Genomic DNA, 18,543 nt, shown 5'->3' on the forward strand with positions numbered 1-18,543 from the left:
CCTCATTGCTCTCTCCAACTCCCTGAAAGGAGGTTGTGGAGAGGAGGGAGCCGGGCTCTTCTCCCAAGTGACAGGGGACAGGACGAGAGCGAATGGCCTCAAGCTCCACCAGGGGAGGGTCAGGCTGGACATCAGGAAAACATTTTTTTGGAAAGGGTCATTGGGCACTGGAACAGGCTGCCCAGGGAGGTGGTTGAGTCACCTTCCCTGGAGGGGTTTAAGGGATGGGTGGATGAGGTGCTGAGGGACATGGTTTAGTGTTTGATAGGAACAGTTGGACTTGATGATCCTGTGGGTCTTTTCCAACCTAGTGATTCCATGATTTTGTGCTTGAGGTTAAACAGTGCCCAGGGAAGGGAATGGGATTCTCTGCTCTTGTAAACTGGGAGTCTCGCTGGCACAATGTTGCCTGTGCCATGTGGAGCACTTTAAGGGACTTCTGGGAATTCTTCTGGAGCTGCCATGGTTGTGGGAGCTGTTTGTGTGCAGCCAGCTTGGGGAGTGAGAGAATTCATCAGCCTCTCCCCTTGCAATTGGTCACGGGAACTCCCTCCCTCTCTCCAAATTCACTGTGTGGCTTCCATGCCGGCTCTGCCAGAGGCAGCCCCTGGAGACAGGGGGGAAACAGCCGTCGCTGAGCACTTTTTTCCTCTCCTTGAGATCCAAACCCCTGTGGCCCTGGGCGGGGGGGTTGGGTGTGCTGGTGATGGGGGTGTGTGCTGGGCATTAAAAAGAGGATTTTTTGGAGGGGGGGCATGTAAAAAAGAGGGGAGGTTGACGCCGAACTTGAGGCAGTGGAGAAGAGTCTTAGCCCCTCCTCCTCCCATTCCCATTTCTCCCAGTATTCCCAGTAGCCCTCACGGGGTGGTGGATGCACCCCCCCAATTCCCAGTATCGCTCAAGAGGTGGTAGATGTGTTGCCCACCCCCCCGCCCCAATTCCCAGTGCTCCCAGTCTGACTCACGGGGGGGTGGACGTAGCCCCTGCAGGGGGAGCACCAGGCCGAGAGGGCAGGCAGGCTCAGCACCAGGGGGCGCCCGGCCCCCTCCCCGTGTGCCACCATGTGCCCCTCCATGTAGCGCCCGTACAGCACCTGGGGGGCAACTGGGGGGCGAGGAGGGAAAATTGGGGGAGCATTAGGGTTCCTGGGGGGAAATTAGGGGGCTGAGGGGGGCAACTGGGGAGGGCAAAGGCATTTTGGGGGTGGAGGGGTGGGGCTGCCGTACAACTGGGGAGGAATTCAAGTTCCTGGGGGGGACTTGGGGGAGCAATTGGGATTCCTGAGGGGCAACTGGGGGGCAAGGCAGGGCAACTGGGCTTCCTGGGGGGCAATTGGGGTGGGGCAAGGGAATTTAGGGGGACTGGGGGCAACTGGAGAGGGGACCTGAGGAGACAATTGGGGTCCCTGAGAGGCAACTGGGAGGCAGTTGGCGGGGAATTGGGGTTCCTGAGGCTCAACTGGGGGGTTAGGGGAGCATCTGGGGGGGGGGGCATCTGTGGGGGGACTAGGGGGCAATTAGTGGAGGAATTGGGGTTCCTGGGTGGGGTCTGAGGGGGAATTGGGATTCTTGAGGGGCAACTGGGAGGCAATTGGGGAGTAACTGGGGTTCCTGGGGGGCACTTGGGGGGGAAGGGGAGGCAACTGGGGTTCTTGAGAGGAAACTGGGAGGCAATTGCGGACAAATGGGGGGGGCAAGGGCGTTTGGGATATGCTGGGGGGCAACTGGGGGGAAATTGGTGTTCCTGGAGGGAATCTGGGGGGGGCAATTGTGGTTCCTGTGGGGGTGAATGGGGGGCAGGAGGCAGGAATTGGGGCACGGGGATATGTTTTGGGACAGAAAAGGTGGATTTGGGGACACAAATGGATTTTGGGTTGCAGGGGTGGGCTTTGGGGCACAATAGGAAGATTTAGGGGCACAAAAGGTGGATATGGGGGCACAAAAGGCGGGTTTTCGGGCAGAAAAGGTGGATTTTTGGGCACAAAAGGGTCCAGGGGGTCCCGGGGGGGTCGGGTCTTACCCACCTGGTGGCGGCTGAGGCAGAGTCAGTTCTGGCAGTGGCTCCCACAGCCCTGCAGGGGGGTCCCAGCCAGTCCAGACTCTGGGAAAGAGGTTCCACAGCCCAGAGTGAGCCCTGCGGAGGGCAGCATGTCAGACCCCCCCATCCCACCTGCTTTTTTGACCCCTCAGCCCCATAACCCCCTCCCCTGCTCCCCAAATACTCCTTGCACCCCCTTTTTGCCCCCCCAGCACCCTTTTTCTGTTCCCCCAGCACCCAGAAACTCCCCCTTTTGGCCCCCCCAGCCCCCTCCTGCCCCCAAAATACTTCTAGCCCTCCATTTTTCCCCCTCCATCACCCTCTTTTTGACCCCCTCCCCCACACCCCAGGGTTTGTGCCCCCTCCCTAGGTTGCAGTAATCTTTTGTGGCATTTGCGATGATATCAGAGGTGAAAGCGTGGGTTAGGGAACTTTGGGGAAGGGATTTTGGGAGAAAGTCATATTTTATGGGCATTTGTCATGAGATCAGAGATGAAAGGCATGGGTTAGGGGAATTTGGGGAAGGGATTCGGGGTGAACGCCATCTTTTTTACCCTAAATGCCCTCACTAAATCCCTTAGTGCTTGCTCCCAGGCCGGCAGCATCTCAGCTCAGCAAGAGCTATGACACTCGATTCCTTTGGCCTTGCCGGCTCCCCTCTGTGGATTCTCTGGTGGCTAATATGAGGTTGAGCTGATGCCCAGCCCACAAACATCATTCTCCCTGCTCCAAACCCATTGAATCTGGAAGCATCCAGCCGGGAGGAACCGTGTTAGGGTGGTGGGGAATAAGCCAGGCTCAACCCCCCACGGTTCCCCCTGCAAATGCAGTAACTCCCTACAGGGCAGTGCCTGCCCCCTCGCTGCTGCCTGCGATCCATGTGCCCCCAGAGCAAACCCAGCCTTTCTCTCCCCTCCCCAGGCACCCACGCGCCCATTGCCACTGCCTGCCCTGCCACCACCTCCTACCCGTGACGGCACCCGGGCCGTGAGCAGCATCCGGCACCGCGGGTGGGATGGGGGAGATGGGTGCTGGCACTGCCCCGCTGGGTGGGACACGGGGGCTTGGGCCTCTCATCCCCCCTAGCTAGAGCAGTATAATTATCTGAGCACCTTCAGCATCCAAGTCTCCAATAAAACACAGTGCTCTAAAGACTGGAACTTCTTCAAATATAAGCAGAGGGATCACCAGAATTTAGACAAAGAGCAGTTTGCCAAAATTAAAACCTCAGGAAAAACAAAACAAAACAACATACAGAAACAGAAGGAACTTGCTGTAATCTTCATTTAAGCTTCCTACCTCGTTAAGGCACCTCCTAGTCCTTTGAAGCCAAGGTTCAAAACACACCAGTGGTCCTTTGCCTCTTACATGACAGCTTAGCCAGCTGTGGTGGCGCTGTGCAAGGAACCACACTGCAAACAGATTTGGAGGAGCAGTAGGAACTTGGGCTCTCACCATCTCCTTTGCCTCCCTCAACTCCAACACAGCCAGCTAGCTGTGTTATGTGGCCCACCGGGCCAGTGGCTGCTCCGGGATGATCAGGGGTGCACGGAGAGGGGAGACCTTGGCGATACGGAACCTCCCTTTGGAAACATGGCACTGTGGAGGGCAGTCAGTGTCTTGGAAGGTTATGTGCAGTTGTGAAACTGTGTTCCGTGTTCTTTCCTCAGAGCTCCGTCGGACAGTGCTGATGAGCCACCAGCAAAGAAGGCAAGGACAGGTACTGCATGTGACACGAGGATTTAATGTGCCCCTTTTTCCTTAGGTTTCCTGTAGTGGAGGGAACTCTAGCATTTCTTCTTCACCCTGCTGTGTGTGAGGCCTGCTGTGTGTGAGGTGCAGCTCCACCCTCTGAGCTTAGAGTGTTGAAGTCACGACATCTAGGTTGCGTCTGGCAATGCTTGAATATGAATTCTTCCCTGCATCCTTGCGTTGTCTCTGCACTGGGGCGTTTATCTCGTCATCTTGGTGCAAGAGCTGCCTTGGGGGCAGTACTGCAGTTCTATGTCCACCATTGGCTTGCCAGAAGAAATTGTTTTAAATGCTAATTTCAGCTTGTAAATCCTAGTGATTTTTTTTTTTTTTGGCAGGGGGTGGGGAGTTGGGAAAGAAAGAGGAGGACAGCACCAGCCCCAACAGTAGCTACTGACTAAAATGCCTTTGAAAGAATTTTGGTGTACTGAAAAACTGTTCAAACTGGCCCTCAAGACACATTATTGTGCCAGTGATGTTTATGGCTGCAGATGTGAGTCTGCCCCATGCAGAACGTCACAGCACGTGGCTGTTTGCAGCAGCGGAGTGCGATATATTGCTGCTCGCCCTCAGGCACCCCTTGCTTGACTGGGAGTTGTCAGCCTTTAGTCCATTTCTAGTGCTGTGTGTGACTATTTCAGTGACAGCAGAGCTTCGGAACGATGTCAGCTGACTGCACGGTACCACAGCAGGTACAGTTAGTGAGCTGAAGATGGGTAACTGCTGAAGGAGTTCCCTTCTGCAGAGTGGGCTCGTTAAAGTGGTTTGCTGACTGGTGGTTTCCTTTGGTGCCAGCACTGTGTTAGTGCTCTGCGTTTCATAGAATCATGGACTAGTTTAGGTAGGAAGGGACCTTAAAGCCCATCCAGTCCCACCCTTCGGCCATGGGCAGGGATACCTCCCACTGGACCAGGCTGCTCAGAGATGAGGTGCTCAGGGATCTGGTTTAGGAGTGGACGGGAATGGGTTGGATTTGATGATCTCAAAGGTGTTTTCCAACCAAACAATTCTATGATATTCTATGAAACTGCCCAAGTTCAAACTTCCTGACCGTGCAGTCGTCATTACCAGTGTTTTTTTGTATTTATCACCCAGGAAGCGAGGACTTTGTGCATCTGATGGTAAATGAAAGCTGGCTTCTTGTTCTCATAAGACTGCTTTTCTGTGCAGGTTTCAAAGATGGAGATGTTTGCAGCTCACAGGTGCCTCCGAGAGGAGATGTGACCAGGTAGTGTCTCTTGTAATCACTGTTCTCCTGTCATTTAGCTCTGCGTGTGTCTCTTATCCAGAACAATTCCATGGGACAGTACGGATACATAGCTCACTCCTCTCTCTTTTTCTCTCCCTCACCTCACAGGGTGGAAAACACTGTGGAGGATGGGAGGCCAGGGCAGCTTGCCGCTGCAGAGGTAAGTTTGTGTTATTCGTGATTTCACTTCTTAAGCAAATGCAGCTCTTTGTGATCAGAAATGCTCGTCCTCCTCACTCACATATTGCTGAGTGAGTAATGTGTTTGTGGCGATTGGTTTGCTCAGGGAAAGAGGGAATGTGTGAGAAGTAGTGCTATCACCAAGGGGTTCCGGCTGTCCTTTGTTTAGTTTCTGGACTATCACAAGCACTATGCTCTTTCTCTTCTCCACGCTTTTATTTTCAATAAAAAGTAACTTTGCAGTTTGCTGGCTGGATGTGTGTACAAAAATCCTTCCAATTTTATACATCAGCAAGATTTTCTGCACTATCACCTAGCAAAAAAGTGTGTTTCCTTGCTCACTTACCATAGCTGATGGTTTGTTAGACAGGACACAGTGCTAGTGTCAGCAGTAAAGCTGATTTTTAAGGATTTAATATGCTTACGTGCTCCTTCAGTAGAGCTCACCTAAGAGTTTATGCGGCTTCTGCTACCAGGACAAAAGCTAGGCCAGGCTTAACAACACAGCAGTGCTAACCCGATTCACCTGGTTAAGAGGCAGAGCCTCTTAAATGATTTTGTCCTATCCTACTGTGTTGGTGGAACCTGAAAACTGAGCTTTGGCTGATCCATAGCGCTGCATTGCTTGGGGGTCAGCTGAGCATCTTGGGTGCATTCTCAGGGTCCCACAGAGCTGCGTGTGGGCGCTCAGGACCCCGCAGAGCCCTTTGTGTGTGCTGAGCATTGCAGTGGCTGGAGGAGTTATCTTAGTTACACTGTTCAACGGGGAGTGGGAGTCCAGGTTCCCCTTTTTACCTGAATTTTGGCTGCTTTTATTCATTGGAGTGCTGACCTAATTGACCACCTCTGGTTTTGCCTGTTGAGGAGAAAGGCAGAGGCTAACTTGTCCTTTCCAAGGGTTTACAAAGTCTGCTCAGTAGAAGGAAAACCAGGTGTTGTGCTTAATTTGCCAGCCCAGATGCAACCAAGAAGGGGACCTAGTGGTCTATTTGCATTTCTTACGCAGGCTTAGATGGCAACATCCATCTTGCAGATAGCTGGATGCACAGCGTGGACTTGTGGTTGCATGACTCTAGTGTAGCTGCCTCAGTTTACCTTACGTAACCCTCAGCATGGCGAGAGCTGCAGCATCACGTGGGAAAAGGGTTCTCTCTACTTCTGTTAATTTTTCAGCTCCTTTAGTGTGTTTGGTGTCCACATGTTGGCTATCGGCTTCCTTTTGTGAAAACAAACTGGGGCAAAGCTGGGCTGTGAAGTTGAAAGTTGGGGTGCTGAACTGACAATGAAGTGCTGTTACTAACTTAGCAAAAAGCTAGTGCCTGAGATTCATTGCAGGCTTTCTTGCAGCTGAAAGCTTGTTAGTGTGCTCATTACTCCATTTCATGAGTCCTTCCCCATTTAATTGGTTTAGGCCATGGAGAGAGAGATCGAGGCCGCATTTAGCCGCGGGAATCCAAATGATGTCCTTAGCAGTGCCTTCGAAATGGACATCATTCGTCTTGACATCTGGAGGCTGAAGGGATCTCGCTGGCTCAGTGCTCAGGTAAAACTGACCAAAGCATGACGATATCTTCATCCGGCGCAAAGCCTCATGGCCGTTGTTGCTGTATCATTCTTTTGGTAAGCTAGTGTCTTGTTTTACATCTCAAGCTCACTCTTTATGGTACAGATCATTCATTTTTACTTGAACCTTGTCACTGAAAGAAGCAAGAAGGAAGAGTATCCTGCAGTTCAAGCTTTTACTATTTACTTCTATTGCAAACTAGCTACTCGTGGCTATGCAGCAGTAAAGAAATATACCGAAGATGTTAATCTCTTCACGAAGCATATTGTGTTTGTGCCTGTCTTCATGAACTGCCATTTTACTCTTGCGGTGAGTCGAACTGGTTTTTCGTTTGGAATTGGACAGGGAGAGAAACCTGGTGACAAAAGCTGTGTCTGTTTTGACGTGTGTGCAGTGGAAGTTTGTGCTTTGTCTGACAGTCCCTTTGTAATCACAGGTCATCGACATGAGAAAAAAGACAATCAAATATTTTGATTCTGCAGCAGTAAAAAGAAAGAAGGAGATCTGTGAAACTCTATTGTAAGTAATGGCTTTGGTGCGGCTTTCAAGTTGTGAATTATCAGAAGGCTTTTGGACCTTGTCCAAACTTGTCACTGGAACACAACTGCAAGTTTCCACATTTCTTTTAGATAACGAAGCAGGAATCTTTGCCTTGCTGTGAGTCGTGTGACATTGGCTACTTAGCTTGTACCACACAGTCCCCTCCAGTCAGGGCCTTGGGTACCTGGGTTCTGCCACCTTCCCACCACACACACGCACACACAGCCTCGCTGCCAAATACACGGTAGCCTGGTGCCACCTGTACTGACCCTGTTAGGAGCAAATGCAACTGGGCTTTAAGGAGTGAGCTTATGCTTTTGTGGAAGCCTCTGTTGGAATCACTGGTCTCATTCCTGACTAGTAAACTTTAACTCGCAGCCTCTTATTTTGTCCGTAAATTTAAGCTCTGTTTTTGTTGACCTACATTTTAGAGGCAAAGAGTTATTTTGATTTGCTCTCAACAGCAAATACCTGCAAGAAGAAAGCCAGCAAAAAAGGCACCTGGAGCTCGATCGTTCAGAGTGGACGCTTCGCAGCATGCGGTCACATGTACGTGAGCACTACTGGGATGTGAAATGTGAACTCTCAACTCCTTCTTCATAGAGGTCTTGACACTCTCTAAGTCCAAGCTTTTAGAAAAGAGCCATATGCATCTCATGTTCTTACGGTGCCACCTTAGGCTGCGGCTGACCCAGGAAACCATGGAATCGCAGAGTGGTTTGTGTCAGGAGGGACCTTAAATCCCGTCCAGTTCCAGCCCCTGCCATGGCCAGGGACACTTCCACACCAGCTTACTCAAAGCACCATCCAACCTGGTCTTAACCATGCTGGGATGAAATCTTTCAGCATGACCTCTCCTTGCTGGATGCATGCTTCATTTTTTCTATTTATTCTGCCGTGTTCAGGTGAATCTGACCTTGCCCCCACTTCCCAAGACAAACTTAATCAGTTTAGCACTTGTTGGTGAACACAGGCTTTGGAAATGTGTTTGGAATTTGGGGTAATTATTCTGGTTGGGAGCACGAGTCCTGGTGTGTGACAAAGCAGAGGGTTGAGTGGGTGTTTCCCTGAGTTGGGCTCCATGAAAGCTGGGGAGGGGCTTACCAAGGGCATGGAGCGATAGGGCAAGGGGGGATGGCTTTAAATTGGAAGGGGGAAGATTTTCGTCCTAATGTGCAATCCAAATTCCTCATGATGAGGGCAGTGAGGCCCTGGCCCAGGTTGCCCAGCGCAGTGTTGGCTGCCCCATCCCTGGAGGTGTTCAAGGCCAGGCTGGATGGGGCTTGAAGCAGCCTGATCCAGTGGGAGGTGTCCCTGCCCAAGGCAGGGGTGGGACTGGGTGGGCTTTGAGGCCCCTTCCAACCCAAACCATTCCATGATTACTTAGTCTCTTCTAAAATTGTGGAGAGAGAGAATTTAACTCCTGTATCTTGGGTCTGCCGGAGCAGGGAGGGCATCTTTCCTAGGAGGCTGCTCTTCCTTCTCAGCCTGCCAGGAACTTGGATTGTAACACCCAAGTGAAGAGCTGATGTGTGGTCAATCAGGTCTGTTCCTTGAGTTGTGTGATGGTGATTGGATTGTCCCAAGTGTCTGTTAGGATGGGTAACAAGTAGTGCTTCCAAACTGCCTCTCTTTTACGGTATTGGAAAATTCTGCTTCTTTGCATTCATTAGGAAATCCCTCAGCAAGAAAATGGAGATGACTGTGGAGTTTTTGTATGCAAGTATGCAGATTACATCAGCCGAGACAGACCATTAACTTTTACACAGGTGAGTGGGAGTTCAAACTGTCTCCAGACGTCTTTGCTCAGATACAAGAGCCAGGGAATGTTAGAGATTCCTAGACTGTCCTGAGCTGGAAGGGACCCACAAGGCTTATTGAGTCCAAGTGCTGTCCCTGCACAGGACACCCCAACATTCCCACCGTGGGTCTGAGGGCGTTGGCCAAAGCCTTCTGGAATATTGTCAGGCTGTGACTGCTTCCCTGGGAGCTGTTCCAGGGCTCCACCACCCTCTTGGGGAAGAACCTTCTCCCCGTACTCAACCTAACCCTCCCGTGGCATCTTCCTGCCATTGCATCGGGTCCCGAGTTCCACAGCAGCTGCTGATTGTGCCTGGAGCAGGGATGGTGGTTCTATCCCTTGCTCTGGTGTTGGTGCGTAGCTGGTGGGGTTGGAGCTCCACAGTGGCCTCGGAAGGGCAGAGCTGTGTTCTCTATCCTTACATCTGGTGTCTGCTACCTACTTCACTTCATGCGATGCCACAGGTGGTGGGGTATGGATACCTGGCCCTTATGTCTTCTGGAGAAGTGGGTTTTCCCCTGTTAGATGTTTGTGCCTATTTTCTGCATTGTCTTTGTGTTTAAAGGATTTTTCCTTTTCTTTCCAGAGTGACATGCCATACTTCAGAAAGAGGATGGTCTGGGAGATCATCCACCAGCAGCTGCTGTAAGAGGTGTCCGATGAGAGCAGCACTGTGATCACCTCAAGGTGACTGATAAGGCTTTTAGTTATTTTTCGAATACTTTATTTGGATGGGTAGTAGGCACACAAATTTTCCTCTTTAGGCTATGCAGTAGTGGTTAAGGAGGGGTGGTGGTTTCCGGGTTATGGAGGCAGTAACTCTCGTTGCTGTTAGCTAAGGCACCTGACAACACACAAGCAGAAAGGTGGCTGTGATGGGGAGGAGCCAGCACTGTCAGCCTCCGTCACTGAGATGCAGCACACGTGGCCACGTTACAGGCAAAGAGGACTCTCACCCGCGGTGCTGGCGACCCCTGCGTTTGCTGAGCTCATCTGGGCTCCCTGCTTGGCTCCTCGAGGGGACAGGGTTTTAAAAATTCAAGAAATCTTACGACAAAATCAATTTATTATGATGGGGAACAAAGAATGTCACTAATAATAGATTGAAGCAGAAATGTAAATAGTACTTAGAAAAGCTCTTTTTAAGATACGCAGGAACCACATGCTTTTTTTGTAATTCCTCATAAATATTGGTCAACGTTATTAAAAAAAAAGTTATCATAAAAAAAGGTTACGAATCATTTGAAAGAGACACATTTCAAAGTTATAAGTGTAACACTCAATCTCCATTCTAATAATAGTTATCATTTAGCATGTGTTTTAACAGGAAATTTCAAAAAGATCAGGAATATTTAATGAATTATTACAATTTACTGAAATTATCTTAGTATTACCATTGCTTTATATTCCCGGTTTTGCTTCTTTAAAAGGTGGACAAACTAAATGGTAGACCTTTTCTTTATGGTATCAATAGTTTCTTATGAATATAGAAATGATGGAGCAGAATTTCTCACCCTTAATTTTTTGTTTGGACCTAGAAATATTGTCATTTGGTGACATTTATGTTGATTTTGGCAGAGAGATATTTAAAGTATGTTATAATTCTTTTCTCCTTCCTCTCATTTTTCTCCTAGGGTGGGTGCAAACATACAGTTTTCCTGTGAAGACAATTATGTGCTGTAAGGTTGTAAAAGCATCACTTGTCAGAGATACGCTGACAGATGTGCTGGCTGCCTGGAGTGACCACAGGCCAATTTGCAGAGGTAGGTGTTATTCCTGGAATTTTTTTCCTGAAGTTTAAACGGGTAATTTATAATTTCTGCTAGCCTGGTGCCACCTGTACTGACCCTGTTAGGAGCAAATGCAACTGGGCTTTAAGGAGTGAGCTTATGCTTTTGTGGAAGCCTCTGTTGGAATCACTGGTCTCATTCCTGACTAGTAAACTTTAACTCGCAGCCTCTCATTATGGCTGTAAATTTAAGACTTGGATTGTTCCTCTGAAAGCCTTAAATCAGCTGCTGTAAGGATGCTCTGACGCAGTGCTGGCCTGCCGCTCAGCTCCCCGTGATCCTACAGCAGCTCTGTTTTTTTTGACCTGCATTTTAGAGGCAAAGAGTTATTTTGATTTGCTCTCAACAGCGAATACTTGCAAGAAGAAAGCCAGCAAAAAAGGCACCTGGAGCTCGATCGTTCCGAGTGGACGCTTCGCAGCATGCAGTCACATGTACGTGAGCACTACTGGGATGTGAAATGTGAACTCTCAACTCCTTCTTCATAGAGGTCTTGACACTCTCTAAGTCCAAGCTTTTAGAAAAGAGCCATATGCATCTCATGTTCTTACGGTGCCACCTTAGGCTGCGGCTGACCCAGGAAACCATGGAATCGCAGAGTGGTTTGCGTGAGGAGGGACCTTAAATCCTGTCCAGTTCCAGCCCCTGCCATGGCCAGGGACACCTTCCACACCAGCTTACTCAAAGCACCATCCAACCTGGTCTTAACCATGCTGGGATGAAATCTTTCAGCATGACCTCTCCTTGCTGGATGCATGCTTCATTTTTTCTATTTAGTCTGCCGTCTTCAGGTGAATCTGACAGCTTAGCCAGCTGTGGTGGTGCTGTGCAAGGAACCGCATTGCAAACAGATTTGGAGGAGCAGTAGGAACTTGGGGTCTCACCATCTCCTTTGCCTCACTCAAGTCCAACACATTCAGCTAGCTGTTTTCATTATTTCTACCCCACTGACCTCCACAATCAAAAGGACCCACACAAGCACACACTAGAGCAGCACTGCAGAGCAGCAACACCGGTCAGGAATGAAAGGCAGGATCCCTCAATTAGCTGTGAGGTCACTGGAGGAGGAACTGGATGAAGCTGCGTGAAAAGGGGTGGGGACTGGAGCATCAGTGGCTTCAAAGATGCCTCAGTTGATATGTTCATACTCAAATGAGTGTTTGGTGCAAACCAGGTTGAACCTAGCCTCTCCGGTTCTCTGTGGAACCTCCTGCCCTTGTGCAAGGCAGAGGTGATTTCCGTTTTTGCATATGTGGTTTTCTATCCTTGTTAAGGACATGGCTATGTGACTGGGTGCTGTTAGATTGCCAAACTGGTGTGTGGAAACAGAAATGCCCAGCAATACAGCAGAGAGAGAGAGAAACGCTAGTAAGAAGGCATGGCTGCTACTGCACACTCGTTCCACAAGCAATTGTCCCCGGGAAAACATCCAAAGAGCCCCCCAGTGCTGATACAACAGCATGTCCAAAACAACATATCACTAACTCAAGGACAAGAGCACACTCCTGCACTGGCGCGCTTCTCCACACTTCTCACCTTTCTGGGGGCTTGACTGCCAGGGCTGCCTCCCCTTTCTCCTCTTCTGCCTTCAGGCCAGGTAGTGTCTTGGCAGAAAGCGTCCTTGCAGGCTGGAGGCACTTCTCATGATAACCCCTTGTGAGTGAGACACAAGAGATGCCCTCAGACAAAAGACAGCGTTGTGGTAGCTCAGACCAGAAGCACAAGCAGAGCTGCTCAGTCCTGTGGGGAAAGCATTGGTGCCAGCACTCATGATTCCCTGGGAGTCTCATTGCCTACCAGGACTTAGGTGGCTGCAATCCCTCAATCTCCACAGGTCAGGAGCACAATTATCATTCCTGTGCTACTCCTTGCTTAGTATTCCCCTTCCCTTGGATGTCTTCTGAAAGGCGGGGCTTGCCAGAAAAAGCCAGAGGCCTCACAGAGACTCTTTGGGGCCAACACCTTCCTCACAGAGACTCTTTGGGGCCAACACCTTCCTCACAGAAAAAGGGGTCCCCGCTGCCTGCCTGGCTCTCATAGATACATTTGCTTCTGAACGCACTGTCAGCCTAAAGATGCGGTTTCCTGGGAGTCTGTGACCAATGCCGAAAGAAGGAACCAAGCTCCTTCTCCCAGGCTGCCATGGGCGTGGAGCACATGCTTGGCCGCTTCTGAAAAACTTCCCAAAAAAGCCTTAATTAGGAAAGGAAATTAAAAAAAGATTGAAAGCCCAGGACAGCGCCAAACTCCCTTTTCTTTGAGAAGATTTGAGGTGAAAGGCATGGATAAGGGGAGTTTGTGGGAGGGATTTGGGGTGAGAGTCATATTTTAGGGCATTTGTGAGGAGATCAGAGGTGAAGGCACGTATTGGGTAAGTTTGGGGAATGAATATGGGGTTAAAGCCAACTTTTGGAGCATTTGTGAGGAGATCAGAGGAGAAAGGCATGAGTTTTTGGAGTTTGGGGAAGGATTTAGTAGTGCAAGTCATCTTTTAGGGGCATTTGTCATGAGCTCAGAGGTCAAAGGCACGGCTTAGGGGGGTTTGTGGGAGGGATTCGGGGTGAACGCGATCTTCTGGGGGCGTTTTCAAGGAGCCCCGCGGTGAGGCCGGGGGCAGCCATGTCCTCCCGTCCGGGCCGCAGTGCGCACGCAGCGCCCCCTGCTGGGCGAGTCTGGGATGGCCGAGAGGCCCCCCCCCCGCCCCTCGCAGCGGCGCCGCCCCGGGAGGGAGCTCGGAGCCCGCCCGGTTCCTGCCGCCGCGGGCACCGACACCTCCCACCGGAGCGGGGGCTCCAAGCCCCCCCGCCTGGCCTCGGACCCCTCCGGGGATGGGGCGGCCAAGGCTTCGCTGGGCAGCCCGGGCCAGCGCGTCTCCGCCCTCAGAGGAGAACGTTTCTGCTAGAGATCTCGCTTCAGTCCCCTCACCCGCCCCCTCCAGCTCCCCAAAACGCAACCTTCACAGAATCACAGAATCACAGAACAACCAGGTTGGAAGAGACCCACCGCATCATCGAGTCCAACCGTTCCCATCAAACACCGATCCCATGAATTTTGTCCTGGTTTCCAGGATTTTGCCCCCAGATCCTTGTATTTTGTCCAAAATTCCACAAATTTTGCCCCCAAATCCTTGTATTTTGCCCCAAACTCCACAAATTTTGCCCCCCAAAATTCTCAAATGCCATGAATTTTGTCCCAAATTCCATAAATTTTGCTCCCAAAATTCCCCAATCCCATGAATTTTGTCCCGGTTTCCAGGATTTTGCCCCCACATCCTTGTATTTTGCCCCAAACTCGAAGAATTTTGCCCTGGGGAGGGGCCGTTGCCCCCAAAGTCCCCGATTCCCGGGTTTCCTCCCCGAACCCTCAGTCACTGGAGGCGTCGCTGCCGCTTTCTTCCTCCTCCTCGTCCTCCTCTTCCTCGTCCTCTTCCTCCTCGTCGCTGAGCCGGGGGCTGCGGGGGGGCCCCGCCTCGCTGCCCCCCGCCTCGGACCCTTCTTCCTCCCCTCCTCCTCCTCCTTCCTCTTCACCGCAAATCTCCTCACTGATAGACCCAAAAGATGACTATTGCCCCCCGTCCCTTCCCCAAGCTCCCCCAAATGTCTAATTTCACCTCAAGCCTTTTCTAATTTCCCCTCAAATGCTCCCCAAATGTGATTTTGTTTAGCTCAGACCCCCTCATTAGCTCCCCCAAATGGTGATTTTCACCTCAAATCTCCTCTCAAACTCACCAAAACTGCAAGTCACCCACGTCACCCCACAGCCCTCCCCACACTCTCCAAAAACCATGACTTTCACCTCAAATCTTCTCACGTTTCCACTCAAACTGCCCCGTGATACGGTTGTTTTACCCCAAATCCCCTCATAAAATCCCTCCAAACACAAATTGTACCACAAATCTCCTTACAAAAGCCCAAAATCCTTTCCCCAGATTCCCCCAAACCAAGGCTGTCACCTCAAATCCTCTGAAATTTCCCTTCAAAGTCCCCCAAATATGATTTTTTTACCCCAAATTCCCTCTGTAAATCCCCCAAATGCAACCTTCACCTCAAATCTCCTCACAATTCCCTCCAAAAGACGACTTTCACCCCAAATCTCTTTTCCAATCACCCCCAAACTATATCTTTCCCCTCAAATATTCTCAAAATTCCACTCATACTCCTTCCAAATATGATTTTTACCCCAAGTCCCGTTACAAACTCCCTCTAAATCCAACTTTTACCACACATCTCCTCACAAATGCGCCCAGAGGATGACTTTACACCCCAATGCCTTTCAAACCCCGCAAAACCATGACTTTCACCTCAAATCTTCTCACGTTTCCCCTCAAACTGCCCCAAAATTTGATTGTTTTACCCCACATCCCCTCACAAAATCCCCCAAAATGCAACTTTTACCTGACCACATCTCTAAGACTCTTTACACCCCAAATCTCTTCCCCAACTTCCCCCAAACCATGTCTTTCACCTCAAATACTCTTACATTTTGCTTCAAACTCCCCCATATGTGATTTTTTACCCTAAATGCCCTCACTAAATCCCTTAGTGCTTGCTCCCAGGCCGGCAGCATCTCAGCTCAGCAAGAGCCATGACACTCGATTCCTTTGGCCTTGCCGGCTCCTCTCTGTGGATTCTCTGGTGCCTAATACAAGTAGCATCCGGCACCGCGGGTGGGATGGGGGAGATGGGTGCTGGCATTGCCCCGCTGGGTGGGACATGGGGACTTGGGCGTCCGGCCCTGCCAGGTGCCCTGCACAGCCCTGTCCGGCAGCAGGGGGACGGTGACCCCCGTGCAGGGACAGGGCGCTGCCATAGGATACAAGTCCTTTGCTATGTGTGGGTCTCTAGGCAGAAAGGCTCCTGTCCCCTCCGTGGGGGCAGTGCCGTGGCTCCAGGCAGGGCAGCGGCCATGGCTGTGCTCACTCTGTCCCAGATGCTGGATGCTGCCCTCTCTTCTCCTGGTCTCATCAACTCTGGGGACCTGCACAGCCTCCCGCAGGCCGTGCTCCAGCACCTGGGGCTGCAGGACCCGCCTGTCCAGGTGCTGGGACATAACACGACGCTTCTCCTGGGGAGCACCCAGAGCCTGGTGTCCCCAGCAAAGAAGGAACAGGGTGGAGGTCCTGGCACAGGGCTTGAGCCACTTGTCCCTCTGAAGGCCCTGCAGCTGGGGACTGTGAGCAGCTTCTGGGGCAGCTGGAGAAGGACACAAGCGAGACCAGCATCTCCAAGGTGAGGCTCTGCCTGGTGCCCTTTGCGCTCCCCTGCAGGATGCCTGCTCCTCCAGGGCCTGCACTGTCACTGTGCTGCTCTCAGACCAAGGTCTGGCTTTAGACCCAGCACGTAACAGTGTATGTGGCTGCACTGCAGGAGGGAGATGGAGTTTGGGGCTGAAATGCAGTTTGGGGGGAAGAGCTGGGGCTGAAATGCTGCTCCGCTTGCTCTGGGTCCTCCACCTGTGGGTCTGACACAGCCAACAGTGGCTGCACTGATGGAGCTTAACCCCATGCTGCCTGCGAGCTCTGAGCTGGTGGACAGAGGGGCTGGAGGTTCTGCTCCCCAGGGACCCTCCGCTGGGGCTCACCCCTGCCACTCCTCTCTCCCAGACTCTGCGCAAGGAGATCTGTTCTTGCCTGCTTCTGCTCAGCCATTGCTTGGAGTTAAATCTCCATGGCGGGGCCTCCAGTACTTGTGGGTTCTGTCAGCTCATGATCTCATTCCTCCCTGTGCTAGTAAAAGGAGGACCAGGAAGAATATTCAGTCCTTATTGGATGCAAAGGGAACAACTGTGCCACAGGCTGAGGACAAGGCTGAGGTACTTAATGCCTCCTTTCCCTCAGACTCTAATAGTAAGGAAAGTTGTTCCCTGTATGTACATACCCAGGATCCTGAGGAGCACAACAAAGCTCCCATGAGCCAAGAGGAAGTGGTTAGAGGCTTGCTTGGCCAATCAGAAACTCACAAGTCTATGGGGCCAGATGGGATCCACTCGAGAGTATTGAGGGAGCTGGCAGACGTGCTGGCCAAACCCCTTTCTACCATCTACAAGACTGCTGGTCTTGTCTGACTGGGGAAGTTCCACTGGACTGGAGGCTGATGTTGTGCCCATCTACAAGAAGGGTCGCAGGGAGGATCCAGGGAACTCCAGGCCTGTCAGTCTGACCTCAGTGCCAGGGAAAGTCATGGAACAGGTGATCTTGAGGCTGGACCGCTGGGCTGATACCAATGGCATGAGGTTTAACAAGGCCAAATGCAAGGTCCAGCTCTTGGGGCACAACAACCCTGAGCAGCTACAGACTAGGAGAAGTCTGGCGGCAAAGCTGCCTGGAGGAGAGGGACCTGGGGGTGTTGGTTGAACATGAGCCAGCAGTGTGCTCAGGTGGCCAAGAAGGCCAATGGCATCTTGGCTTGTATCAGAAACGGCGTGGCCAGCAGGTCCAGGGAGGTTCTTCTCCCTCTGTACTCGGCACTGGGGAGACTGCTCCTCAAATCCTGGGTTCAGTTCTGGGCCCCTCACCACAAGAAGGATGTTGAGGCTCTGGAGCGAGTCCAGAGAAGAGCAACAAAGCTGGTGAGGGGGCTGGAGAACAAGTCTTACAAGGAGCAGCTGAGAGAGCTGGGGTTGTTTAGGCTGGAGAAGAGGAGGCTGAGGGGAGACCTCATTGCTCTCTACAACTACCTGAAAGGAGGTTGTAGAGAGGAGGGTGCTGCCCTCTTCTCCTAAGTGATGAGGGACAGGACAAGAGGGAGTGGCCTCAAGCTCTGCCAGGGGAGATTTAGGCTGGACATTAGGAAAAAATTTTTCACAGAAAGGGTCATTGGGCACTGGCAGAGGCTGCCCGGGGAGGTGGTTGATTCACCTTCCCTGGAGGTGTTTAAGGCATGGGTGGACGAGGTGCTGAGGGGCATGGTTTAATGGTTGATAGGAATGGTTGGACTTGATGATCTGGTGGGTCTTTTTTGACTAAGTGATTCCGTGTGTGTAAAGCAGCATTTTGGTTTCTAAGTTTCTTCAATCATCACTGAAGTGTTTTAATTCCTGTGTCTGTTTATAGAACAAAACTAACCAATTTTCTTGTTGCTTTCTTTGGTATCTTACTTGCATGGCATCTTTGTTTCCATGATATGGAGATGCAAAACCATCAGGATAAGGAGTCTCAATTCCATCCAGATCTCCAAAAAATGTAAGTTAACATTAAATAATTCATTTACCATCTGGCCCCAGCTCATCTATGTTATACCAGCATTTGGCTGCAAAGCTTTAATTAGAACCTTAGAATGATATCCAACATCACAAGCAGGAAGCACATTTCAATTACTCAATATAATATTTAATCTTCTTTTTCCCCTCCAAGCACACTAAATTGTAACCATCCAAAACATTTTTCATCATCCTGCAAAAGCAGTAGTCATTAATACACTGACCTTTACATTCAGTCAAAAATACCTCTATTTTTGTTGGGAAAAAGTTCATGCTAAAAGAGTCTGAATAGAAGGACAGGAGAAGCTTTCATGTCACTCTCATACTGGTGGGGTAAGAGAAGACAAAAGATACTTCTGTTACCACATCAGTGCCACTTAACCATAGCCTGGTTGGATCTCTGGGGATGTGTCCCTGAATTTGTAAGCGCATG

General features: G+C 50.9%; 1 protein-coding gene across 1 annotated transcript; it reads left to right on the forward strand.

Annotated features, from left to right (window-relative positions):
* The first annotated feature begins 4,451 nt into the window (after positions 1 to 4,451).
* Positions 4,452 to 9,772, forward strand: LOC138731474 (sentrin-specific protease 2-like). The gene is made up of 9 exons (XM_069877416.1): positions 4,452 to 4,481; positions 4,960 to 4,991; positions 5,147 to 5,198; positions 6,630 to 6,761; positions 6,888 to 7,091; positions 7,219 to 7,301; positions 7,787 to 7,871; positions 8,996 to 9,091; positions 9,710 to 9,772. Exons 1-9 carry the CDS (start codon positions 4,452 to 4,454, stop codon positions 9,770 to 9,772), a joined length of 777 nt encoding a protein of 258 aa, XP_069733517.1.
* Positions 9,773 to 18,543: the final 8,771 nt, after the last annotated feature.

The sequence above is a fragment of the Phaenicophaeus curvirostris genome, chromosome 27 (assembly GCF_032191515.1).
Source record: "Phaenicophaeus curvirostris isolate KB17595 chromosome 27, BPBGC_Pcur_1.0, whole genome shotgun sequence".
Classification (NCBI taxonomy): Eukaryota; Metazoa; Chordata; class Aves; order Cuculiformes; family Cuculidae; genus Phaenicophaeus; species Phaenicophaeus curvirostris.

Bases quoted from the DNA above. Each gene is read 5' to 3' on its own strand.
- LOC138731474 (XM_069877416.1), top strand. From the start codon at position 4,452: ATGTCAGCTGACTGCACGGTACCACAGCAG. The intron at 7,092-7,218 runs GTGAGTCGAACT...TTGTAATCACAG, and splicing joins ACTGCCATTTTACTCTTGCG to GTCATCGACATGAGAAAAAA. The intron at 7,302-7,786 runs GTAAGTAATGGC...TGCTCTCAACAG, and splicing joins GAGATCTGTGAAACTCTATT to CAAATACCTGCAAGAAGAAA.